The sequence below is a fragment of the Corythoichthys intestinalis genome, chromosome 1 (genome assembly GCF_030265065.1).
Source record: "Corythoichthys intestinalis isolate RoL2023-P3 chromosome 1, ASM3026506v1, whole genome shotgun sequence".
NCBI lineage: Eukaryota > Metazoa > Chordata > Actinopteri > Syngnathiformes > Syngnathidae > Corythoichthys > Corythoichthys intestinalis.
The window spans coordinates 4,133,464-4,159,710 of NC_080395.1; the positions used below are offsets into that span (position 1 = coordinate 4,133,464).

General features: G+C 43.8%; 1 protein-coding gene across 1 annotated transcript; it reads left to right on the forward strand.

Annotated features, from left to right (window-relative positions):
• The first annotated feature begins 852 nt into the window (after window positions 1–852).
• Window positions 853–25,872, forward strand: LOC130927563 (NACHT, LRR and PYD domains-containing protein 3-like). Its single transcript, XM_057853502.1, has 16 exons — window positions 853–982; window positions 1,322–1,620; window positions 5,137–6,976; window positions 12,737–12,907; window positions 13,317–13,484; window positions 13,650–13,823; window positions 14,208–14,381; window positions 15,909–16,082; window positions 16,401–16,574; window positions 18,681–18,946; window positions 19,474–21,304; window positions 22,391–22,564; window positions 22,736–22,909; window positions 25,280–25,453; window positions 25,527–25,576; window positions 25,635–25,872. The coding sequence occupies exons 2-15, from the start codon at window positions 1,365–1,367 to the stop codon at window positions 25,543–25,545; spliced, it is 5,769 nt and encodes a 1,922-aa protein (XP_057709485.1). The 5' UTR covers window positions 853–982; window positions 1,322–1,364; the 3' UTR covers window positions 25,546–25,576; window positions 25,635–25,872.
• The last annotated feature ends 375 nt before the right edge of the window (window positions 25,873–26,247 follow it).

Here is a 26,247-nt window from a genome sequence, read left to right on the forward strand (position 1 = left end):
ACGCACAGAGACGCGCCCGCGGTGTGGGTGTGTACTTCGGTCGTTGAGGACTTTGGTCCTGAGCGCACAGTATTTAAGTCACTCATACGGCGAAGAGACGAGGACAAGGACGAGACGATAAGCTCGCGTAAGTACTTTTAGTAGTTGGATAGTCAGTGAATCGTTAGCTTAAGTCTGTTCATAGATATGTCAGTTACTGGGTTTGGTTGTTTAGCGATGATTACATGTGATCTCATTTTAGTTTGAACGGTCAAATGGTGGTCAGCTTTTCGCTAGTTGATCAATTGTACCGTCGGGTCAGGAAGATGATTCAGTTTTTCGACTTAAAAAGTAGGTGAATCCTTAGGAGCTTGCCCAATAAAGGCTTAGGCAAGCAACCAATTTTAGGTCCCGGGAAATAGTTTGTGCTGATCTTTGTCGTCAGTGCTAAGGGTGTGTCAAGTGGTGGGGTGATTTAAAAAAAAAAAAAGAAACTGACTTTGACCTTGGCTGATATCTCACCAGATATTGAGTCACATAAACGCATAAGTTCTGTTATGAGTGGAATTGGACTGCGATAATAAAACTATAGACTTTAGCCTGTGCTGATATCTCGCCATATAGCTGATCATAAATACAGCAATTGCTCAGAAATTTTGCGATCAAACCTCTTTGCAATAGAAAATATAGAATGACTGGTCATTTTGTCTTCATTCATTTCAAATATTTTCTACGTCAAAACAGTTTATTTTGTAGCTCAAAAAAAGTTAGCAATGAGTTCCAACCTCATGTCGTGTCACTTTCCTGGGAAATGTCTTTTGTGTCATGTCACTCAAATGTTTTACAAGCTGAAGTTACGATAAGCGATGAAAAGTTGTCGTTTACAGATGCCCGATCGATGGTCATCCCGCTCACACATTAACAAGGAGGAAGGATGGTTCGAGACAGCGGGCAGAAAGTTTGCTGTTGGAAACGCTGTTGCTGCCTCTAGTGCTCAGTTAAGGTATAGTTGCACGGAATTTATTGATTGCTCCGAAGGCATGAAAACGATCAATTCACAATGAGTAACACGGCCGATCATTTGAAAAGTAGTGGAGTAGAAAGTACATACATGTGACGTAAAATGTATTGAAGTAAAAAGTACTAATTCATATTTGTACACAAGTACATAAACACAAAAATGTACTTATGTACAGTAATGAAAGATACTTTTTCTTCGTTACATTCAACCACTGCTAAGAGGAATGAAGAAGATTGACCTGACATTTGTGTTTTGCGTCATGTCACTCAAACGGTTTATGAACTTAAGTTACAATAAGACAATAGAAGTTTTTGTCTGCAGATACCCACTTGACGGTCACCTCACCCGTAGATAAGTCAGAAGGATGGCTCTGGACAGCGGACAGAAGGCGCTGCTGTTGAAAACGCTAATGGAGCTGGGGGAGGACGAATTCGAGTCCTTCAAGTTCTGCACGGACCTGCCGAAAAGCGTTTGTGAAAACACCCGCCGTGTGTACATTGCTAACGAGCTGATAAAGAAGCATGGCAAGAACACTCTTGACCAGACCATCATGCTTCTGGAGGAGATCGGGAACAACAATTTGGCCGAGAAGCTGCGGAGCGACATGCTGAAAATAGAAGGTTAGCGTCCTGTGGTGGAAAGCAGGTGACTTGAAAACTGGAAGTTAACCATGAAACGACCCGTGGCAAAATTTTTGTTGCTCATCTATTCCCCAATCTCAACTCCTGAGACATAACCATTGCTTCTCATTATGTGATCATTTGTTGCTTCTCTGTTGCTCCTAAGAGGTCCTTAGGAACAATCGATGGACTCTGTTTCTCTTTTTCATCTAATAGATATCTGAGAATGGTGAGCTCTTATCGAGATCTCATCAATAGCTCTTCCTCATCTCATTTATTTCTTTGGAATGCATCACTGGAGCAATAGATGATGTCATTTTGAGCCACACATGAGTAACATGAGAAATGATTAAGAATTAAAAATAAGTCCTTACTTAGTTCTTAAAAAAAGAAGTCATTGATCAGTGTAACAGTACATTAATTGATTGATTTATTTTTCACCACATGGCAGCAGTTTATATGACTAGAAACCAGTTCACTTAAAACAAATTACATGTGGGACATCATAAAATTGAATCACTTCTCCAACTAATCATTGGTGTGGTGTTTCTATAATGAAAGGAGTCTCCGCATCTCAAAGACCGGGAGAGGTTTCTCTCATTTTAACCCTTTACACTCCGAGCAATTTTTGTGAAAATTTTCTATGAGTATTTATAAAAAGCCCCTGAAAAACGGTGCCTTGTTGCACATATTTTTAATCCTAGATCATCAATTGTCATTAACTTTTTTCCCTAAATTTCTCACATATTTGAAAGTGTCATCACCAGCTTAAGTCAAAAGAATTTCACATGCTAAATATGGAAAAACACACACATTCCTTGATGACTGATACACTATAAATCTCAATAAGGTTTTGATAACTGATAAAAAAAAAAAATTGAAAATCTTAGCTTCGATTTGGCATACTGCACATCAAGGTTGAGCAAATAAGCACGGTGTCATTTGCATTCCAAAAATGGCACTTTTTGACAGTACAGTAGTTTGTAAACAATCCACATTATTGTCACGAAACTTGAAAACCAACATTTTCTATTCATTTCAACGAAATGAAACGTCATCTTTTACATCTGGGAGGGGTCTGTTCATGCCTCTGGCTTTACCTCTCACCCTCTCAGCCTTTGGAGCTCTGGCAGAGGGTGGATCTGAAAAGTGAAAAAAAATATATATATATACATTCTATTGTTTACAAATAGCCCAGTGGTTCTTAACCTTGCTAAAGGTACCAAACCGCACAAGTTTCACATGTGGATTCACAGATCCCTTCGGAATTAGATAATAAAGCAGTTTATTTCTAATTCAAAACCTATCTATCTAAGCTAGCGAGCGAATAATTTAGCAAACTCCTGTTCAAAATTCTTCATTTTGACAGCTTGTTTAATATACGGGTCAATATTTGAGACCACTCTGGCCATCGGTCTGTTGTATTCCCTCATGCCAAGTGCGAGCCAACCTTCCACTGAGCAAACCAGTCCCTGGGGAAGAACCTCCTTTCTGATCGAGGACTTGCTGATAAAATAAATGGATTAAGCATGTAAATTGGGAGCAAACAAGTCCAAAACTTGGTCTAAAAAGCCACTTTGCCTTGATTTAATCAGCATACAAAAATAGGGATCTGGTTGTCTTTACCTTCGCCGAACCCCATAGACTTGCTCACCGAACCCCTGGGGCGCGATCGAACCCACGTTAAGAAACACTGGAATAGCCATTTTCACACTATTTTTAAATTCACACATGAGTATGATATAAAAGTCAAATACAACAATAATATCTCATAGTCTATCAAAGAATTTTTTGGTGTGTAATGGAATTTAGCTGTTTACAAACAGACAAAAACACTTTTTTTTTTTTGTCATTGTTTACATGGCCAATAATACAAGATGTTATTGATTCAGCAGGGAGGGTAACTCTGTTCAAAGTAGTTCTCTGGGGCTCAAAACTTACCTAATATGACTTGATCTTCAATAAGTTTATGATAAATGGCTATATTTTTTCATGTTATGACCTTCTTGGAGGAGATCAATGTCAACGTTGATCGCATTGTCTTCCTCCGAATCCATGCCCCCTCTTTCTGTGGACTTCTCTTCCGACTCGGTTTAATTCTCTGCTTCTACTTGCCTCCTAAGAACTAGATGCTCTTCTACTGGTGTTCTTCACCTTATTCTAATCCTGTCTTGTCGTTGTGATTCCATTTTGTCGATGTTATTGTGAGAAAATTTGGTTATTTCAGCAGAGACGTGATATAAAACATCGCGGATGCAAGATGGCGGCCACTAATGTGAACGTCAACATCTTCAAGTCACCTCAGAAAAATTCATTTAGTAAACATGCGACAGTGCTGCCATGACAGAGTGATTATTTATCTATATACAGTGGTACCTCGACATACGATCGCTTCGACACACGATCTTTTCAACATCCGACGTAAAATTTGACTCGCCATTTGTTTCTACATCCAACGACATGCTCGAAATACGACGACATGACAGCACCGCAAACGAACACACGGCGGATGTTCTTGTGTCAGAAATCAACCGTTTTCAAAAAAGTTGATACAGTTGGTGAAAGTGATGCTTACCTTTGAAATGAAAATGCAAGTTATAGAAAAATATGAGCGTGGGGTGCGCATCCGTGAACTGGCTCAACAATACAGCTCCACGGTCCTCTTCCGACCACCGTTCGCCAGTACTTATAAGTTAAGGTGACAATTATTATTATGGTAACATTGCCAAGGAAATCGTCAGCTTCGTCACGTTTTTATCATTTATTTAAGAACTTATCCAACACAAAACGCCCATTGTCCTCCGAAGTTGACTGTGCTCTCAAGAAAACGAAAGAATTATCCCTACTGCACCAACCTATCTCACTGTGACGTCAGCCCCGCGGTGCGTTCAGGTACATTAAAAAGTGTCCGCCATATTAGAATCCGATTCGTTACATTATTTACAGGAATAATTATTAATTATTATCATTATGATTTATTTATTTATAACTTATTTGTTTCTCTATGTTTAATTGCCATTTGTAACAGTGCCAGCAGTATTTATTCAGAATTTAGTGTAGGTTTTTGGGCTTTGGAACGAATTAATGGAATTATAATGTATTCCTATGGGAAAATCCTGCTCAACATACGACCATTTTGACTTACAAACAAGGTCCTGGAACGAATTAAATTCATATGTAGAGGTACCACTGTTCTGGTCTAAATGAGGTCTTTATGACGAGTACAACAGACGTTATTGGCCACAGAAATCAAGGGGACACAAGCATCCCCAATTGTATAGCGCGGAGTGTAAAGGGTTAAACACTAATAAAACATTAAAACATCACTAAATAACTCAACCATGGAGGTATTTATGAAGAGAATCTGCCTTGAGTTATACAATCACAGAAAGTGTCTCATTGTCTGTTAGGTGAGGGTAGGACTTTTACGTATTCATGTCTCTGGTGGCTGTGTGCCCTGCAGTTGGTCGCAAGGTGTTTTGTCCATTATGTTTTGTCCATGTTGCTTTCTTGCAGGCGCCGTCTTGTCCGTCGATGATGATGATAAGATGAACCGATTGAAGGGGGAGCTGCAAGAACACTTGAAGGGTTCATACAAGTTTGCTTCCGAGGACACCGCCGAGCGCTGGGAGGATCGGCCTCTGGCGGATGTCTACACAGAGCTGGATGTCACCTACGGGGCAGACGTCAGCCCAGACGAGCGGCACGAGGTCCTCCAGATGGAGACGTGTGCCACCACGGCCAAAGAGTCTATCCTGCCATGCAACATCTTCAAAAGCCCTGACAGGAAGCGGCGACCGATACGCACGATGCTTACTGTCGGCTTCGCGGGAATAGGCAAAACCTTCCTCATTCAAAAGTTTGTGTGGGACTGGGCCAGCGGTGAAAAAAACCAGGACGTGCACTTCATATTTCCCTTCACCTTCCGCGAGTTAAACATGGACAAAGAGAAGAGCTTTACGCTGGCCGAGCTAATACGATGTTATGTCTGCAAAAACAGGCACATGAGCAAGAAGAGACTGAACAATATATTTGCCAACCTGCAGATGTCTGACAAGCAGGACTACGAAAGCAGCAGATTCAAGATCTTGTTTATCCTCGACGGACTGGACGAGTGCAACTTCAAAATCGACTTGGAGAATACGGGGAAAGTGGACATGGACGTGGGGGAAACCTACCCGCTGGACGTACTGCTGGCGCATCTCATCAATAGGAACCTGCTTCCGTGCGCCAGGGTTTGGATCAGCACGCGGCCCGGGGCAGCCCGCAAGATCCCCTCCAACCTCATAGACAGCAGAACAGAGGTGAGAGGATTCAGCGATTCCATGAGGCTGGAGTACTTCAGGAAAAAGTTCCCAAATGACGAGCATGTCATTGAGCACATTCGAAAATCTCACACCATCTTCATCATGTGCCACATGCCCATCTTCTGCTGGCTCATCGCCAGAGTTCTTCAGGATTATTTGAAAAAAGGGAAGAAGGGAGAGCTTCCTACAACGCTGACCGACATGTATTCAGCGTTTGTTGGTCGCCACCTGGTAAATTCCGAGGAGAGAAATACAACAGAGTACAAACTTGACATGAAAGCGCTAGCAAAGCTGGCCTTTCACCACACCATGAATAATAATCAGATCTTCTATGACAAGGACTTGGAGGACAGCGGCTTTGATTACGGCAAAGCGGCAAAACACTGCGGTTTATTCACAGAGGTGTTTAAGGAGGTCGATCCGCTCAAAAGCAAGAAACAAAAGATGTTTCAGTTCATCCACCTGACCATCCAGGAATATCTGGCCGCATTCTACGTAATGATGTGTTTCTTCCACGACAAGAAGAACATACTGGATGATTCAGGATGGTCACTGGAAAATTGTGTCAAGCTTTGGAAGCAGAAGAAAATCACTCAGGTCCACCGGTCAGCTCTCCAGAAAGCCTCGGAGAGTGAAGGACACCTGGACCTGTTCCTACGCTTCCTCTTAGGCCTTTCCTTGCCATGCAACAATGAATTAGTGAAGGATCTGCTGAAGGCTCCTCAGGACTGCGGGCAAAGCAAGTCAAAGACAGTCAAGTTGATCCGGAAAAGGATCAAACGGAACACTCCAGAGAAGAACGTCAACTTGTTCTACTGCTTAAACGAGCTGAAGGACAACTCCTTGCAGAAGCAGATCCAGCAGGAACTAAATCAGGAGTCAGGGCGTTTGTCCAGGAGTCAAATGTCAAATGAGATGTGGTCGGCCCTGGCCTTCTTCTTGCTTACAGATGACAAAACCATGAAGTCCTTTAATCTTGCCAGCTACTCCCCATCGCGGTTAGGCCTCGAGAAGCTGTTGGTGGTGGTCAAAGCTTCTAAAAAATCAGAGTATGTGCTCTAAAGTCTTCCTGAAGTGCAAAAATTCCAAAAGCACAATGTCAAATCCAAGAACAAGTGCAGAAAAAACAAACAGCACAACTAAAAATCACAAAGCAGATGAATTAAAAAAATGCAAATCACAAAAAATATAATTAAAAAACAAATAAAAAAATAAATGACTTCTAACAAAACTTCACAACAAATCTGAAAACAAAATGGAATGAACTCATTCACTCCCAAAGATTTGTTTTATGGAATAATTAGATTCACTGTCAAAGATGTATGAAAACAATACTTCCTGATTTTCAACTGCTCATTACTGAAGAACATAAAATGAGTTGAAAAACTTATTTTCATGATGAAAGATGGAATCTTCTTCTTTTAAGTCCGTATAGCAATCAAAGACAATATTCTTTGGCTTTTGACTGGTCCGCCAAAATCATTGCAAATGAACAAAAGGCGATGGCTTCTGAAAAATGGATGGGAGCAATTGAGTTAGGAAACCGGAAATGTTTGGCACTGGTGCCAAAGCTGACTCGTGGCTGTTAGGACGAGAGGAAAGATGCTATTCCAGTGGCCTCTTTGTCTCTGCGTTGCCACTTTTGAGTTGATGATGACTTTGTCTTATTAATTGCAAGGATTGCATGCTAGTAATTCAGATGAACAGTTTTCATTGCTGCCCAGCCCTAATTTCAATATGTGTAAACCTCCAATTAAGTTAATGACATCAGTAAGGACGGTAAGAAATTGTTTCTCTATGCGAGCAAACAAAAGCTGGTCCAGTTTAACAGGTTTGCCTAAAGTTCGTCCTGAAAAAGTGGCAAATCCAAAGTCTTGAAAAATCTCAAATGCGTAAAAACATGAGTTAATTCCAATTTATAATCTTGAAGAAAAAACAAAGAATAGTATTTACTCATTGAGGTCGTACGAGATCGCAGTCCTTGTTGATGACATCCGAAACAAAGACTGCGTCACGTCCAGCACAAGATATGGTGGTGACATTACTACAAGAAAATAAAATGCATAATCATAGACTTCATAACTAATTGACGGGACAATTTCCCTAGACATTGCGCCACGCCTTCTCGAATGAGGCCGATGGCCCAGGCAGGGAGAGCTGATATCCTCAAACACACGTCGCGTTCTAACGCCGGATTTACGTTGAAACAGGACGAAAGTTGAACAAGAACAAGGCCTCGGAGTTTCTCAAGAGTGATTTGGTCGAGGATTCAAGGTAATTATTATATTTTTCGCACCACATGCATTTTGAAGCGTCACAAATACAATGAATGGGAAAAGTTAGCCGCTACGGCCGCCACATTGGATTGCACACTAGTGTTATACTTTGAAATATTTACGTAAAATGTATGACAACTGCCTGTTGTTTTGCTGTTATCCAAGAATCTAGACCAGGGGTCTCCAAACCGGTCCTCGAGGGCCGCTGTGGGTCCTGGTTTTTGTTCATACCGATCAAGCACAGACCTTTTAACCAATGTGGTTTGTACTAAAACAAGCAGCACCTGACTGCAATCAACTGATTACTCTGATAAAACACCTGATTGGTGAAAAGGTGTGGTCTTGTTGAAGTGAAATCCTGCACCCACTGCGGCCCTATTAGGAATAGTTTGGAGACCACTGATCTAGACTGTTTTATGTATATGGCGGAAAACACTCAGGTGACTTGAAGTTCTGCTCTGAGACCCCCAATTTGGACAAATTTCGAAATTGTCCTATATGCATGTGTGATACATCATTGGAAAGCTTAAAATCTCAATTTTCTGAGCGAAGAAAAATTTTGAACTGGAGGGCATTTAAAAAATAAACAGCAAAACCCTAACTTGAAGTGAGAGCACGCGAGAGCATTATTGAAGACGCCATGATTTTAACGAGGTATTATTAGGGTACTTACCTCTTTTTGATCCAAAAACTCCATGTAGCATATATCACACAGCTGTGAATGGCCACAGGGGGGATTTTATGGGTGAAACATGGTCATATAGCAAGGGTCGCGATGCAGAAATCGCAGACATCAAGGAGTAATCGAGATTTTCATTTTCATATATTTACCCTTTTAAACTTTTTTTTTTTTTCAATTTTTCTTTGTTTGGATTATTTATCGTCTAAGATATCGGGAAGTATGCGACAGTAATGAAAAATAATACAATTAAGGGACAGTTATGAGTTTGATATCCATGACTTTTTTACAGACGCCAATTTTTTCATTGTGACGTAAAAAAGTTCAAAATATGCAAGTGAATCCAGGAGATTTGTGAGAAATTGACGTAATTTGTTCAAAAGTTTAAAATATGCAAGTGAATCCAGGAGATTTGTAAGGTATCTAACCACACTTTAGTTGATTAAATTGAATTCAATCGACAGCAAGCTTGTTCAGTTTTAATTTTTTTTTTATTTTATAAAATGTGCCAGGTTTGGGCCAGCAAGGAGAAGAAAAAGAAGAGAGGAACAGGCTGCTGACGCCTACTCTGCACATTATGTGCAATGCCCGTCTCTTTCAGGGACATCATCCTCCACAAGATCCCCTGGGTCAAGTATGTGTGAATGGGGAAGGCCAACTCTGACACAATGGAACATTCTTTTGGCAAGCGCCACCAATCACTGGATCCGCGTAAAGAACTTCATGATCAGCAGTAGGCCGGCCCAGCGCCTGCACTTGCTAAAGCTCGTCGAGTTCTTCCCCAGGGACGTGCAGGCCGACCTTGACTGCGCCAAGTTAGAAGAGAAAGAGGATGAGGAGGAGAGCTTCACCGAGCTTGCCAGGGAGCTGGCTGACGATCAGCTGGACCCACAGACGAACGAGGAGCTTGCCCAGCAAGAGAACATGAAGATTGCCATAGATTTCAAGAGGGGTGACCCGCCCTCTGTGATGTTCGATGCCCTGGTGGAGCTTGTGGACAGGGGATAGCTGGAGACGGGCCGGGCTGTCCTCATGCGGCCATCTATCCCCATGACCCATAGTGACCTCTGAATTCAATAAATAATAAGTTGTGATTGTATATAGAATTTATAAGTTATTTGAAGATTATTGAAATGGTGTTATACTTGTATCGCGCTTTGCCACCTCTCAAGGTGCTCAAAGCGCTTTACACTACATTGGCATCTACCTACTGGTGACGCAGCACCAGGAGCAATGTGGGGTTCAGTATCTTACTCAAGGATACTTAGGCGAGTTCATCAGGGCAGAGATTCGAACCTACAACCTCTGGGTTGGGGAACAACTACTCTATCACTGAGCCATGCCATCGCCATTCATAAATGATTCTGCATGCTTTCCTAAACTATTACGTTTCTGATGTGAAAATTGAATAATTTATTAGCTGTCGAAAACTTATTTCTAATTTGCACAAAATTTAAAAAAAAAAAAACTTAAGTCACTATTTTGGGCAAAAGGTTATTTGTAAAATATTGCTATTGATCCTGAACATATAGGTGATTAAATCTGCATTTGAGGATTTTTGTGCATCTTGTGTAAAATCTGGGAGTTTTACAGCCATTTTCAGTTTTGTTATAGAAACAATAATTAATCGGAATTGTATTCGGGAACGACTTTGAATTTTTTTATCCCGCTGCTCATAGAGACTCATAAATGCCTGTTTTGGTTTAGGTCGGCAGCAGCTTTGGTTTTGAAAATATTTGAATTGGTGTCCTGCCCTGTGCTTTCCCGTCGCTGGTGCTGGCCCCGTGGTTTTCGGCTTGGGCTTGTCTGGTTGCATCTGGTCGTGTGTGGGTCTCATTGGGTGGGCGATGGTCCTGCGGGCGGGTGGGGGTGCCGCACGGGTGCCGCCCCGGCCCTTTCCTGGCCCGCCGGGGTGAGAGGGTGTATGCTGCGGGCACAGTGCTCTCCCGGGTCGGCCTGGCCGGAGCCACGTTTCCTTGTACCGGGGAGGTGCTCCCTGGTGTCATACCGTGCAACCCTCCTGGCCCGGGGGTGGGTTGGAGGAGTCGCGCCTCCGTCCCCTTGGTCTATCTCCGGCCCTGTATGCCTCTCCGGACCGCAGCTGCTGCCCTCCTGTCGGCGGGGTCGTCGGCAGGGCCCATGGGGCCTTGGGTGGGGTTTGCTGTCCCTTGCCTGTGGGGTTGACATCCCCTGGTCTCCGGCGCCTGGTGTAGCGCCTGATCGGGCTGGGTGCTTGGGCAGTGGGGGGAGGGGTGGGCGGTAGTGGGTGCACCGGGGGTGGCCTGGGGTGGGGGGTTGATCGGGGCCCTGGTGCTTCTCCCGCCCTGCGGGGGTGGCTCTGGCGGACGGGGCCACGCCTGCGGGAACTTGCCTCTTAATTCACGCACTCCTCACTTTGCACTGTAAATATCTTTCACCCTGGCACCTATATCTTCATTCATTCCCCCGGGGAGAGTTGGGACAGGGCCATACAGTTGCGGCCCGGCTCCCCCCTGATTTTAATGCATCACACACCAAGTTTGTGGGATGGATGGGACCTGTTGGGGGGGTGCCTCATGGTTACCTCCTCACAGCAGGCCTAGCTATTCCTGTATCTTTTTTAACGCACCACACACATCATAATTCACGGGAGAGCTCCGGCAAAGTGCAGTGGGACAGGCGGCTGGATAGAAATTTCATGCAGCGGTCCCACTGCCCTAAGCCGAGCTCTCCTATTTTAATGCATACATTGCACTACCCTACCCACACAATCCCATCATGGTGCTGGGTAATAGCTGCCAGCCGAGGACCTGGCAGCCACAGTTATAGGGTGGTAGGTGGGTCCCACACTTTTTCTCCATGGCATGGCTCCTGGGGCGTTGCCTCCCCTCCGCCTGGGCTGGCGGCCGCGGGAGTGGAGGGAGGTCGGGCCTCCGATCTCGTGGCAGCTCCTCAGCGTTCTCCTGCTTCCACCTTCCCCTCTCTTCTCTGCTTGGGTATCCGCCCTGCACGCCGTCGTGGGTCACTGGCTGGGCGCCGGCGTATCAGCTGGGTGTCGCTCTTGGCCTGAGGACCGCTGGGGGTCCCGTGGCATGCTGTGCTGATTGGGGGGGCTGCGGCTGTGACTCTTGGACCGGGTGGGCGAACGGGGTGGGGGTAGGCCTGGGGTTGGTGGTGCGTCCACTCTTTCTATCCCTGAAGGCCGGTTGATTGGGGTACAGGTGGCCCGGGGGACTACCCTGGAACCCGGGGGGGAGACGATGGCTCCTTTGCTGGGTCTGTGGGAGGAGGGATTGGCTGCGCTAAGTGGGGGCCGGGGCCCTGGGTCTCCGCTCGTCTGCGCGGCTATCGCGTGTTTGGTGGAGCTCGCATGGGGCTGGATGTGATTGGGCGCTCGGGTGGAGGGCCCCGGTGCCGGGATTGTTAGTGTAGGCGTTCAAAGTATTTCTTTTTTTGTGTTTCTTTTCATTCTTTTCTTGTGTTTCTCTTCTATTCTTCGGTTCCCCTAAAACCCCTTCCTGTTCGCTGCTTTGTCATAATAAACGAGGTATGTTGAATGTTCACAATGGGAGTATATCATACTCTCAATGTGAAACATTAAAACTGTTCAGACCATTCGGATATATATATATATATATGTTTTTTTTTTTTTTTTAAAGGCCTCCTATGAATCGGCCCATGCCCCGTCAATTAATAGTGAAGTCTAGGGCATAATATCTTTGGGATTTGTAATTTTGCTCTTTATTTTTTGTTGTCTTGTTTTGCATCTTGAAATAAAATCTACCATTATTATTGTTATTTACGGCACCATACTTAAGTCAGAAGCCATTAGGTTTGGCTCGCTCTCACGACTTCCTCCTGCTTGTTTGCTTCAGTCTGGCCAATTGTAACCTGGACAAAGGCAGCTGTCACCTGCTGGCTTCCGTTCTCAACTCTCAATCCAACCTCAGGCATCTGGATCTAAGCTACAACAAACTGTCGGACGAAGGGGTCGAGATCCTCTCAAAAGGATTGTCCAGTCCACACTGCATCTTACAAGTCCTTAAGTAAGGAGCTCCTCCAGTTTGTAAACTTCCATAGATCCGCATGATGGTTAAAAAATAATCACGGCTGCTATTTCCAGTAACGCTAATAAATTATGTTAAAAAAAAATTGTTTTTTTTTTACCTTGAAGTTTTGATACATAATTTTCAAATGCCTCATTTAGTTTAATGCATTTTAAGGCCTGAATTTACACAAAATCAATTAAATTTAATGTTTGAATAAATTTAATATATATAAAGTCTGAATTAAAAAAAAAAATCCATTCAATGACTTTTAATGCTTTCTAATGACCTGTTTAAACCCTGTATTGATCAAGGAAAAGGCAGACAAATTGTTACTTTCGTTGTTACCGTCATCACTTTAAGCAGGTTCCCTTCATGACTTCAGGCAATTATCTCATTTTTTTTGCAGGCTGAAAAACTGCAAGATCAGGAAGCGAGGATGTGTTTCATTGGCCGAGAAGTTAGAACTCTCCCATCTTGAAGAGCTGGACCTGAGTCACAACGATCTGTCGGACGAGGGGGTCGAGAACCTCTCGAAAGGACTGGCCAGCCCACACTGCAAATTAAAAGTCCTAAAGTAAGCAGCTCCTCCACTCTTTAATCTTCTGTGCATCGTTTATCTAAAGAATCACTGCTGCAACAAGCCAAGGATAAGGCAGACACAATTTTACCTAAAGTAGAACCTTCATAACTTAAACCAGGTTCCTTTCCCGACTTCAGGCAATTATCTCTTTTGTTGCAGCCTGTCAGCGTGCCTGATCACTATGCGAAGATGCCTTTCATTGGCTGAGGCTCTAAAGTTAAACTCCTCCCATCTTCAAGAGCTGGACCTGAGCAAAAACAATCTGTCGGACGAGGGGGTTGGGATCCTCTCAGAAGGACTGGCCAGCCCACACTGCAACTTAAAAGTCCTCAAGTAAGGAGCTCATCCAATTTGTAGGAATATTCACTGCAGTTATTTCCAGCAACTCTAATAAGTTATGTAAAAAAAAAAAAGTTGTTCTTTAACTGTCAAGTTTACATAATTTTCAAGTGCCTCAAACATTGTTTAATGCATTTTAATGCCTGAATTTTCACAAAATCCCGTTATGAAATTTTTGATAAATGTAATGCTTTTTAAGGCCTGAATTAAAAAAATAAATAAATAAATAAATGTTATGACTTTAACTGCTTTTTAATGACCCACATAAACCGTGCATTAGTCAAGGAAAAGGAAGACACAATGTTACTTTCAGCAGATCCTTCATCACTTTAAGCAGGTTCCCTTCTTGACTTGAGTCAATTATCTCATTTGTTGCAGTCTGTCCAAGTGCTGGATCACGAATCGAGGATGCGTTTCATTGGCTGAGGCTCTCAAAGTAACCCCCTCCCATCTTGAAGAGTTTGACTTGAGCGAGAACAAACTGTTGGACGAAGGTATCGATACCCTCTCGGAAGGACTGGCCAGCCCACACTGCATCTTAAAACTCCTCAAGTAAGAAGCTCCGCCAGTTCGTAATCTTCTGTGGATCTGGTAAACTAATCAAAAGAGGCACTACTCGCAAAAATTATGTAAAACATAGTTATTTTTCCCAATCAAATTGACATAGTTTTTAATGCCTCGAACATTTCGTTTAATGCTTAAGCCTGAATTTTCACAAAATCTTTATAATGACTTAATGCCTTTTAATGGGCTGCATAAACCCTGTATTAGCAAAGGAAAAGGCGGACACAATGTTACCTTAGCACAGTGCTTCTCAATTATTTTCTGTCACGCCCCCCCAAGGAAGATGTAAATGTTTCGCGCCCCCCCAAACTCTCTGCCGCCACTGTAAATAGTATCATTTGTCTATAAAATTACTATTATAAATACGCATCTGCCTAACATTGTGTCTTTTTTCTAATAAAGAGAAAAAGTAACATAGATCAACTTATAATAAAGTATAACTTTATTAACATTGTTTTGTTTGTAACAGAGAAGACGTGCATCAATTTGCCTGAATTTAAAAAAAAAACACATCCAAACTGTAAAAAATACACTCAAGGTACATTTTTGACCATACAGAAAAATAAAATGTAATAAAATCAGTAAATAATAACAAATTATAAAATTGATTAGAAATATTCACTCATGAGGACAATATGCCAAAAAATTTGACCGAAAAAACAAAACTGAATAAAATAAAATAAAAAGTGTCCTTGGACAGGACAGCTTTTATTTTTGCGGCTCACAGTATTTACCTCCTTTGCATTGGTGTGGAGTTATTCTGCAATTAGCATGCTAACAATGCTCACTGGATTACTGATTGATATAACACTGACAAAGCAGGACGATTGTTGGCAATATTAGGCACGTTTTCACTGAAAAACAATCAAGCGTCTTATCAATGAGATTGGGGTCTAATGTCTTTAAGTGGCGTCTTAATTGATTTGGCTTCTGGCTGTCCGCTATGATTATTTTTAGACACAGTAAACAGTGGTCTTTCCTCATCACCCACTATATTAAAAGTCAAAAGCTAAAAGACAAACGGCACGAAAAAAACGCATTCTCGGCGGCCGAGGTAGAACCGTAGGTGAGGGCGGTCGTCGTGACGATCCCAAGCCGAAAATGGCACTTTTCGGGCGGCGACGTGAGAACCGGACAAGACAGTGGGTCGCTGCGTGAGTGAGTCCGGTCGGAAAACTGCTTTCGAAAACGGCGGTGGCACACTGCTCTTCATATCTGTTGTCTGTGTGTGCTGAGTGCTCTTCCTTAGTTCAAAAATACTGCGCACACTCTGAAAATGAGAGCGCCACTACCACCTACTGAGTGGATGTGCAAGTACACTTTATTCCAGTACGGCAAAAAAACAAAAAAATGCATGTTCCCCGAGGTCACATGCGCCCCCCCCTGGTATCGCTCTGCGCCCCCACAGGGGGGCGCGCCCCACTATTTGAGAAGTACTGCCTTAGCAGAACCTTCATCACTTTAACAAGTTTCCTTTCTGGACTTTTTTCTGGACAATTATCTCAATTGTTGCAGGCTGTCCGACTGCGGGATCACCAGCATAGGATGTGTTTCGTTAGCTGAGACTCTCAAGATAAACCCCTCCCAGCTTCAAGAGCTGGACCTGAGTTACAACGATCTGTCGGACGAGGGGGTTAAGATCCTCTCGAAAGGACTGGCCTGCCGACACTGCAATGTAAAAGTCCTCAAGTAAGTACGTCATCCAGTTTGTAATCTTCCATGGAGCCGGTCGACTAATCAAACGAGTACTGCTGCTATTAACAGCAACTCTAATAAATTATGTAAGAAAAAAAGTCAAGTTTACATAATTTTTAATGCCTCAAACATTTAGTTTAATGCTTTTTAGGGCCTGAATTTTCACAAAATCCATTTAATGACTTTCCATGCTTTTTAATAAACCCTGTATTAGTCAAGAAAAAGGCAGACACGATGCTACTTTCAGCAGAACCTTTGTCACTTTAACCAGGTTACCTTCTTGACTTCAGGCAATTACCTAATTTGTTGCAGGCTGTTAAAGTGCAAGATCACAGGAGAGGGGTGTGTGTCATTGGCTGAGGCTCTCAAGTTAAACCCTTCACATCTTGAAGAGCTGGACCTCAAGGGCAATCAAATAGGAAAAAGAGGAGCGAGGGTCTTATTGGAGATCACGGAGGATCCCAGCTATAGCCTGAAGACTGTCTGGTAGGATCCAAACAATTTTGCTTATCGGTTTCGACAGTTTCACACTGTTCCTTTTTTTTGTTTTCATGTCTACTTTCTGATTTTATTGTAACATCATTGCATCACATACTATTTTCATGACGCAATTAAGTATCTATATCTATGCAGTTCATGCTGCCTCGAGGTCTGTTATACTTCCTCATACCAAGTGCGAGTCAACCTTCCGTCGAGCAAACCGATCTATCTTCCCATTAGATCAGGGGTCCCCAACCTTTTGCACCATGGACCGGTGTTATTTGGGTCTTTTTTTTCACGGACCAGTGTTCCCATCAAAAATTGCAACGATGTGGTTCTGAGCATGCGCGTACCGTCAAACATGGCCACAAATGCAGCAATTCCAAAGTAAACACTACAAACTTTCTTTAACACTAGAATTACCATGGGTGTCCCATTTTGGGACAACCTAGGATCATCCCCAAGGGTGTCCCATTTTGGGACAGCCTTATAAGGAGATCCTCCGACAAGCCCATCTCATTTCTACCCCTTGGCCCACCTCCTGGCCCACCCCTCGGCCCACCCCTTGGCCCTTCAAACGAAGCGATAAGGAGTAGGGGTAAGGGGTAGGGCTTGAAACATCAGCAAGTAAAGAGAAAGCAGCCTACTCAAGAAAGTTTTCCCCCAACCCCCTCCTCTGCTAATGGCTCAATTTACGAGCAAAGACAAAGCAGCCAGCGGAGGCCTCAGAATTGTGACACAAATAAAACTCCATACAAAGCAGCCTCACTCTGAAAGGTTTCGCCCTTACTTTTGCATTCAAACACATTTTGCTTTCGCTCAAGTGACTTTTGTTTTTGATTGAAAATATATACTTTGATTGAAGGAACTTTTTCTCTGGAACTGACTAAGAAATAAACAAATCTACCAACAAATTTATCAACCAACAGTAGGCTTTCAAAGCTGTGATTGATTTTAATAAAATATAAAAACATACGTATTGACGATGACGTAATTGCTGCATGAATTCCGTTTTGGGAGACTTGCCAGTTCAGACCGCGCACGACGTTCTGGAAAAATGTGGCCCAGATCGGATTTAAACCACATACAAAAGTGACCCAGATCGGATTTGAAATGGTCCACTCCTATGCGACTTGTCCCGTTCAGACCGTCAAGATAATGCCTCACTTGAGTCGGAAAAACACGAAAAAATTGGATTCGTGCATTAAGACCTTTAGTATGAACGTAGCCTAAGACTTGCCGTCTGAACCGAACCCAAGTTAACTCAGGATGGAGTAGCCAAAAATATTCCTCAAGTAAGAGTAGTGTTACTTCAAAATAATAATACTCAGGTAAGAGTAAATATAGTCATCCAAAAAATGTACTCAAGTACAAGTAAAAAAGTATTTGGTGAAAAGAGTACTTAAGTAAGAGTAACATTTTGAGTAACTGCTTATTTTTGTTTGGTTCTTTTTTTTTTAAACAATGGTATTTTTTCTGAGCACAAAGTTATCTATATCAACTATTGTTATAATACTGTACAATACACATTACATGACCATATAAAAATATAACATGTAGACTAACGAGGAAAAATGTAACGACTCTTGTGTAGTCCAAATTAGCAAGGTAAAAGTAACGTTTTTTCTTCACAAATCTAAAAAGTAAAACTTAATAAAACTACTCTTAGAAGTAAATATTTCTTAAAAAGTTACTCAAGTAAATGTAACAGTACATGTAACGCGTTACTACCCACTCGGGTATATTTTGGTATATGACTCTGGTATATTTTATCTTTAAATATATTGTTGGATATTTTGTATATTAAAACAAGTCACTTTGAGCCACAACTGTGGCAAACAAACTAACAAGGAAGTTCCAAAAGGCAGTGGTGGAGGAAGTACTCACTATTTATTTTTTTACTTAGAGGGATTCACAGACAAAGACTTTAAAGATATCTTTAAAGATAAACATTATTATTATATATTATTATTAAAACCCCTCTTAATGTTTTCGTTTTTATACAATTTGACACGTTTCAGCGTGTCATCATGACGTCATTGTCATGAAAAACATTGTTGACGAAATATTTTTGTTATCGTCATCGTTGACAAAAACAACACTTGTGTGAAGGATGACTCTGGACAGCGAGCGGAAGGAGCAGATGGAGCTGCTGTGGCAAACACTGATGGAGCTGGGGGAGGACGAGTTCGAGAAATTCAAGTTCTTTTCGGACCTGCCTCAAAGGGTACGTGAACATGCCGACCAGGTGGTCATTGCTGACGAGCTGATGAAGAAGCACGGCAAGAACGCTCTCAAGCAGACCATCAACATTCTGGAGAAGATCAATCACCTTAACTCGGCTGAGATGTTGCGCAACGACATGCTGGAAATAACAGGTTAGTCCCCAAAGTAGCTTCTGGAGTTCTGGACGCCAGTGACTTAAAAACTGTGGAAGTCAACCGTGAGACGAGGAAAAGGTAGTTGTCCTGAAACCCTGATTCAGTCTGCATGAAACTCAGGTTGCGTTGATTTGGTTGAACCACCATTGTGAAATACTCCCTCAGGAGTCCCCAAAGTTAAAACTATTTGGAGAGCCCGTTTGTCTTGTAAATCAGAAAGCACACTTTATTTGTTTCATTTCTGAAGCTCTCATATCCAGTGTTGCTAATAACTTTTTAATTATGTTTTTGGGCGAAGTAATTTGTAACTGTAATTAATTACTTTTTTAAAGTAATAATAACAACACTGCTATTTCACGAAAGCCATGTGGACTATTAGATGATGAAGACCTTTCATCAAAAAGGCTTCTTGTCTTTCTGCGCGTAGCATTTCCCTATTCAAGTCTCTGGTGGCTGTGTTCCCGAGGGTTGGTCGCAAGGTTGTTGTTTTTTGTCCATAATGGGTCACAGCTGCTTTATTGCAGGCGCCGACTTCTCTGTCCATGGTGATGATCAAATTGCCAGATTGAAGAGGGAGCTCCAAGACCACCTGCGGCGTTTATACAGCTTTGCTTCTGAGGGCATCACCGAGCGCTGGCAGCGGCAGCCCCTGGAGGACGTCTACACGCAGCTAGACGTCACCTACGGGACAGACGTCAGCCCGGACGGGCGGCATGAGGTCCTCCAGATGGAGACGTGTCCCGCCGCGGCCAAGCAGTCTATCCTGCCGTGTGACATCTTCAAAAGCCCTGACGGGAACCGGCGACCGATACGCACGATGCTCACCGTCGGCTTCGCGGGAATAGGAAAAACCTTCCTAGTTCAAAAATTTGTGTGTGACTGGGCCAGCGGGAATACCAACCAGGACGTGCACTTCATATTTCCCTTCACATTCCGTGAGTTAAACACGAACAAAGGGAAACGTTTTACGCTGGCCAAGCTCATCCGATGCTACGTTTGCGAAAGTAGGCACATGGGCGAGGAGACACTGAACATTATATTAGATGACCTGCAGAAGTCCGGGAAACAGGACTATGAAAGCCGCAGGATCAAGATCTTGTTTATCCTCGACGGACTGGATGAGTGCAACTTCAAAATGAACTTGAAGAATACGAAGAAAGTGGGCATGGATGTGAAGGTGGCCTACCCGCTGGAGGTGCTCCTGGCGCACCTCATCAAGGGCAACCTGCTTCCCTGTGCCCGGGTTTGGATCACCACGCGGCCCGCAGCGGCCCGCGATATCCCCTCCGACCTCATCGACAGCAGCACAGTGGTGAGAGGATTCAGCGATTCCCGGAGGCTGCAGTATTTTAGGAAAAAGTTCCCAAATGAGGAACGCGTCATTGAGCACATTCAGAAATCTCGCACTATCTTCATCATGTGCCACATTCCCATGTTCTGCTGGCTCATTGCCACAGTTCTTCAGGATCATTTGGACAAAGGGAAGGAGGGAGAGCTTCCCACAACGCTGACTGACATGTACTCAGAGTTAATAGGTCACCTGCTGGACAACTCCAAGGAGAGAAATACAACGGAGCACATCCCTTATGTGAAAGTGTTCGCAAAACTGGCTTTTCACCACACCATGAATAATCGTCGGATCTTCTACGAGAAGGACCTGGTGGACGGCAGCTTTGATTACAGCGAAGCTGCAAAACACTGTGGTTTATTCACAGAGGTGTTTAACGATGTCCGTCCGCTCAGAAGAAAAGAACAGGGCAAGATGTTTCAATTTATCCATCTAACCATCCAGGAGTATCTGGCCGCACTGTACGTAATGATGTGTCTCTTCCACGACAACAAGAACGTACTGAATGATTCAGGATTGTCACTGGGAAATAGTTTTTCGACACAGACGACAATCACCGACGTCCACAAGTCAGCTCTCAAGAAAGCTTCGGAGAGTGAAGGACACCTGGACCTGTTCCTCCGCTTCCTCATCGGCCTTTCCTTGCCGTGCAACCAGGAACTATTGGGGGAACTGCTGAAGGCTCCACAGGGCTGCGGGCAAAGCAAGTCAAAGACAGTCGAGTTGATCAAGAAAAAGATCAAACAGAACACTCCAGAGAAGAACATCAACCTGTTCTACTGCTTAAACGAGCTGAAGGACAACTCCTTGCAGAAGCAGATCCAGCAGGAACTAGATTCAGGACGTTTGTCCTGGCGTCAAATGTCAAATGAAATGTGGTCGGCCCTGGCCTTCTTCTTGTTTACAGACGAGGAAACCATGAAGTCTTTTATTCTTGCCAGCTACTCCCCATCGCCGCTGGGGCTCGAGAAGCTGCTGTTGGTGGTCAAGGCTTCTCAAAAATCAGTGTAAGTGCTCTCAAATGAAGTAATGTGCGAAAATGTCAAAACCACAAAGGCAAATCCAAAAACAAGTGCACACAACACAAGCAGCAAAACTAAAAATCACAAATCAATCAAAAATCCCTAAAGATCAATAAAAATAAATAAATGCAAATCACATAAAAAAATAAAATCAAACAACAATTGCTTGGAACAAAACGCAACAACAAAACTGAAAACAAAAACGAAATGAACTTACTCCAAAAGATGTGTTCATATATTTTTTTGGAACACTTAGGTTCGCTACCAAAAACTTATACAAACAATAATTGATGATCTTCAACTGCTCATAACTGAAGAACGAAAAAGAGTAGAAAAACCTATTTTCATGATGAAAGATTGTAATCTACTTGTTCTTTTTAGTTTGTGTAGCCATCAAACACAATATTCTGTGGCGCTTGACAGTTCAGCCAAAATCATTGTAAAAGAGCAAAAGGCAATGGCTTCTGAAAATGGCTGGGACTGAATGAGTTAAGAAACCGGTAATGGTTGGCACTGGTGCCAAAGTTGACCCGTGGCTGTTAGGACGAGAGGAAAGACGCGATTCCAGAGGCCTCTTTATACCAGCGTCTTTTGCTACTTTTGAATTGATGATGACTTTGAGTAATTCATTGCTTGGATTTCATGCTATTAACCGAGATGAACATCTCAGCAACAGTATTTCATTGCTGTTCAGCCCTAATTTGAATGGATTAATGCTCCAACCAAGTCATTGACATCAGTAAAGACCGTAACAAATTGTTTCCCTATGCAAGCAAACAAAAAGCTGAGTCAGTATAACAGTACCTTAAGTTCGTCATGAAAAAGTGGCAAATCCAAAATCGTGAAAAATCACATTAGACATTATGAACTCGCCTAAATATCACTGAGCAATATACTGCTCCTGGTGCTGCGTCACCAGTAGGTAGGTAAGGATACAATATAGAGCGCTTTGAGGGCAGTGGAAGGTACAAGTGTAAATCCATTGACCATTTATTGTTATTGTTCAAACCCCATACTAGAGATGTCAGGTTTTGCTCGCTCTCACGACCTCCACCTGTGTTTTTGCTTCAGTCTAGCCAACTGTAACCTGGACAAACGCAGTTGTCACCTGATGGCTTCTGTTCTCAACGCTCCATCCAACCTGAGGCATCTGGACCTGAGTGTCAACAACAATGTGTCGGACGAGGGGGTCGAGATCCTCTCAAAAGGACTGGCCAGTCCGCACTGTATCTTACAAGTCCTCAAGTAAGGGGCTCCTCCAGTTCGTAATCTTCTGTGGATCCGGTGGACTAATTAAAAGAATCACTGCTGCTATTAGCCAAGGATAAGGCAGACACAATTTTAGTTTTAGTTGAACTTTCTTAACTTCATCCAGGTTCCCTTCCTGACCTCAGGCAATTATCTCTTTTGTTGCAGGCTATCACGGTGCGGGATCACCAGTGGAGGATGTGTTTCATTGGCTGAGGCTCTCAAGTTAAACCCCATCCATCTTCAAGAGCTTGACCTGAGCTGCAACAATCTGTCAGATGAGGGGGTTGAGATCCTCTCAAAAGGACTGGCCAGCCCACGCGGCATCTTAAAAGTCCTCAGGTAAGGAGCTCCTCCTGTTCGTAATCTTCCATTGGTCGACTACTCAAAACAACCACTGCTGTAATTAGCAGCAACTGTAATATTATTTTTAAAAAAAACACCAAAAAAACATCCAGTTTACATAATTTTTAATGCCTCGAAGTAGTTTAATACTTTACATGGGTTGAATTTTCACAAAATTCCTTTAATGACATTTAAATGCTTTTCAATCCATCCATCCATCATCTGCTGCCTAGTCCGGGGTCGGGTCGCGGAGGCAGCAGCTTTAACAGGGAAGCCCAGACTTCCCTCTCCCCAGCCACTTCAACCCGCTCCTCCAGTGGGATCCCAAAGGGTTTCCAGGCCAGATGAGAGACGTGGCCTCTCCAGCATGTCCTTGGTCGTCCCTAAGGCCTCCCGCCGGTGGGACATACCCAGAATACTTCTCCAGGAAGGCGTCCAGGAGGCATCCGAACCAGATGCCCGAGCCACCTCAACTTGCTCCTCTCAATGCGGAGGAGTAGCAGTTCGACACAGAGTCCATCCAAGATGACTGAGCTTCTCACCCTATCTCTAAGGGAGAGCCCGGATACCCTGCGGAGGAAACAAATTTCGGCCGCTTTTATCTGGGATCGCGTTCTTTCGGTCACGACCCACAGCTCGTGACCCTAGGTGAGGGTAGGAATATAGATCTACTGGTAAATCAAGATCTTCGCCTTTCGGCTCAGCTCCTTCTTCACCACTACAGAACGTTGCAGAGTCAGCATCACTGCAGACGCTGCACCGATCCGCCTGTCGATCTCCCGCTACCTCCTACCCTCACTCATGAACAAGACCCTAAGATACTTGAACTCCTCCACTTGGGACAGGATTTCAGCCCTGACCCGGAGAGGGCACGCCACCCTTTTCCGGCTAAAGAACATTCTTGGATTTGGAGATGCTGATCTTCATCCCAACCGCTTCACACTCAGCTGCGAACCACTTCAGTTAGAGTTGGAGGTCACGGCTTGATGAAGCCAACAGCACCACATCATCTGCATAAATCTTCAGTTTCAATGCTGAGGCCACCAAATCGGATCCCCTCAACGCTTCGGCTGCGCCTAGAAATTCGGTCCATAAAAATTGTGAACAGAATCGGTGTCAAAGGGCAGCCTCGGCGGAATCAAACCCTCATTGGGAACGAATTCGACTTACTGCCGGGAATGCGGACCAAACTCGGATGGTGGTCCAGAATTTCCTCAAAGCCGTTCGGAAGTCATTTTCCATGGCCTGGCCAACTCCTCCCATGTCTGACTTGGCCAGCCAGTACCTGTCAGCTGCCTCCGGAATCCAACAGGCCAAAAAGCCCGGTAGGCCTCCTTCTTTAGCTTGACGGGATCCCTTACCGCTGGGGTTCGGGGATTGCCGCCTCGATAGGCATCAACCACCTTATGGCAGCAGCTCCGATCGGCCGCCTCAACAATGGAGGTGCACAACATGGCCCACTCGGACTCAACGTCCCCCACCTTCCCCGGGAAAAGCGACAAGCTCTGCCGGTAGTGGGTGTTGAAACTCTTTCTGACAGGGGATTCTGCCAGACGTTCCCAGCAGACCTTGACAATACGTTTGGGCCTTCCAGGTCTAGCCAGGCTCTTCCCCCGCCGTCTGACTGAACACACCACCTGGTGGTGATCAGTGGACAGCACCACCCCTCTGTTCACCCGAGTGTCCAAAACATGTGGCCGCAAGTCCGATGAGACGACTACAAATTCGATCATCTAACTGCGGTCTAGGGTGTCCTGGTGCCAAGTGCGCATATGGACACCTCTATGTTTTGAACATGGTGTTCGTTATGGACAATCCGTGGCAAGCACAGAAGTCCAATAACAGAACACCATTCGGGTTCTGATCATTTGGGGGCTGTTCCTCCCAATCACGCCCCTCCAGGTCTCACTGTCATTGCCCACGTGAACGTTGAAGTCCTCCAGCAGAACGAGGGAGTCCCCAGAGGGAGCTCTCGCCAGCACACCTTCCAACGACTCCAAAAAGGGTGGGTACTCTGAGCTGCTGTTTGGTGCATAAGCACAAACAACAGTCAGGACACATCCCCCCACCTTAAGGCAGAGGGATGCTACCCTCTCGTCTACTGGGGTAAACCCTAGCGTACAGGTGCCAAGCTGGGGGGCAATAAGTATGCCCACACTCGCTCAGCGCCTCTCACCGTGGACAACTCCAGAGTTAAACAGAGTTGGTACCAGGATTGGAACCAGAATCCAAACTGTGCTTTTTATGGCCCGCATAAACCCTGTATTGATGAAGAAAAAGGCAGACACAATGTTACTTTCAGCAGAACCTTCATCATTTTATCCAGGTTCGTTTCTTGACTTCAGCCAATTATCTCATGCGTTACAGGCTGTACGACTGTGGGATCACCAACAAAGGATGCGTTTCATTGGCCAAGGTGCTCAAGGTAAAACCCTGCCATCTTCAAGAGTTGATTCTCAGCGACAATCGAATAGAGGAAGAAGGAAAGAGGGTCTTATTGGAGATCAGGGAGGATCCAAGCTACAGTCTGAAGACTGTCAAGTAAGAACTAAACAGTGTTGCTTATCAGAGTGTAAATTCACGTTCAATACTGATTGTTTGTGTGTTTCTTCAGATTTAACGAGTGGAACTAAGAAGACCGTTTGGTCCTTACCGTCAAGAAGGGTAAGTCATTCCATATGTTCATTATTAGAAGACATTGAGTCAATTTAGTTTCCCTCAGATTTAGTTACGGGCAAAGCGGCCTCTTTCACCGAATTCGAGGAGGTCAGCGTCGGGTTCTTTGCAGCAACGCCGCTACTGGGAGGCGGAGTTCAAGGGGAAGGTCTATGACGTTGCCACCAAACTGTGTGCAGATGTTTTCATCCATATGTACTGGGAGGGGCCATCCAAAAAGGTCGGTCTTAAAGCACCGTCAATGGCAGCCAGTGAGGTCAATAAGTACCCTTTAAGGGGTTATGTTTTTTCGCAAATTAAAAAAAAAATGTCACATACACTTGAAATTGTTTTGCTCATTTCAATGTCAATGTTTTAAATTTGATCATTTTCACTTCATGTAAAACAGATGTTCTAATGTTGTGTTGTACGATAACATTAAAAACACAACCTGAAATAAAAGTTTTTAAAATTACTTTAATAATTGACAAAAAGGTTTCGCTTTGTTGACCTGATTGAAATGTAGGACTGTCAGGAGGTCGAGTCTCTAAAACTCACATTGAAGTGCACATTTATGAAAAGTTTTTTGGGGTTTTTTAACACTTGACAAGAATTCCTAATGGTCAACAAAAGTATGAAATAATCGCAGCAGGAGGACCATTTTTGAAAAGACGATGATG

What these genes read in the sequence shown, in the direction of transcription:
- LOC130927563 (XM_057853502.1), top strand. Translation starts at nt 1,365, where the DNA reads ATGGCTCTGGACAGCGGACAGAAGGCGCTGCTGTTGAAAACGCTAATG. An exon ending in TGCAAATTAAAAGTCCTAAA is followed by an intron (nt 13,485 to 13,649) that starts GTAAGCAGCTCC and finishes CTTTTGTTGCAG; the next exon opens with CCTGTCAGCGTGCCTGATCA. An exon ending in GGCATCTTAAAAGTCCTCAG is followed by an intron (nt 22,910 to 25,279) that starts GTAAGGAGCTCC and finishes CATGCGTTACAG; the next exon opens with GCTGTACGACTGTGGGATCA.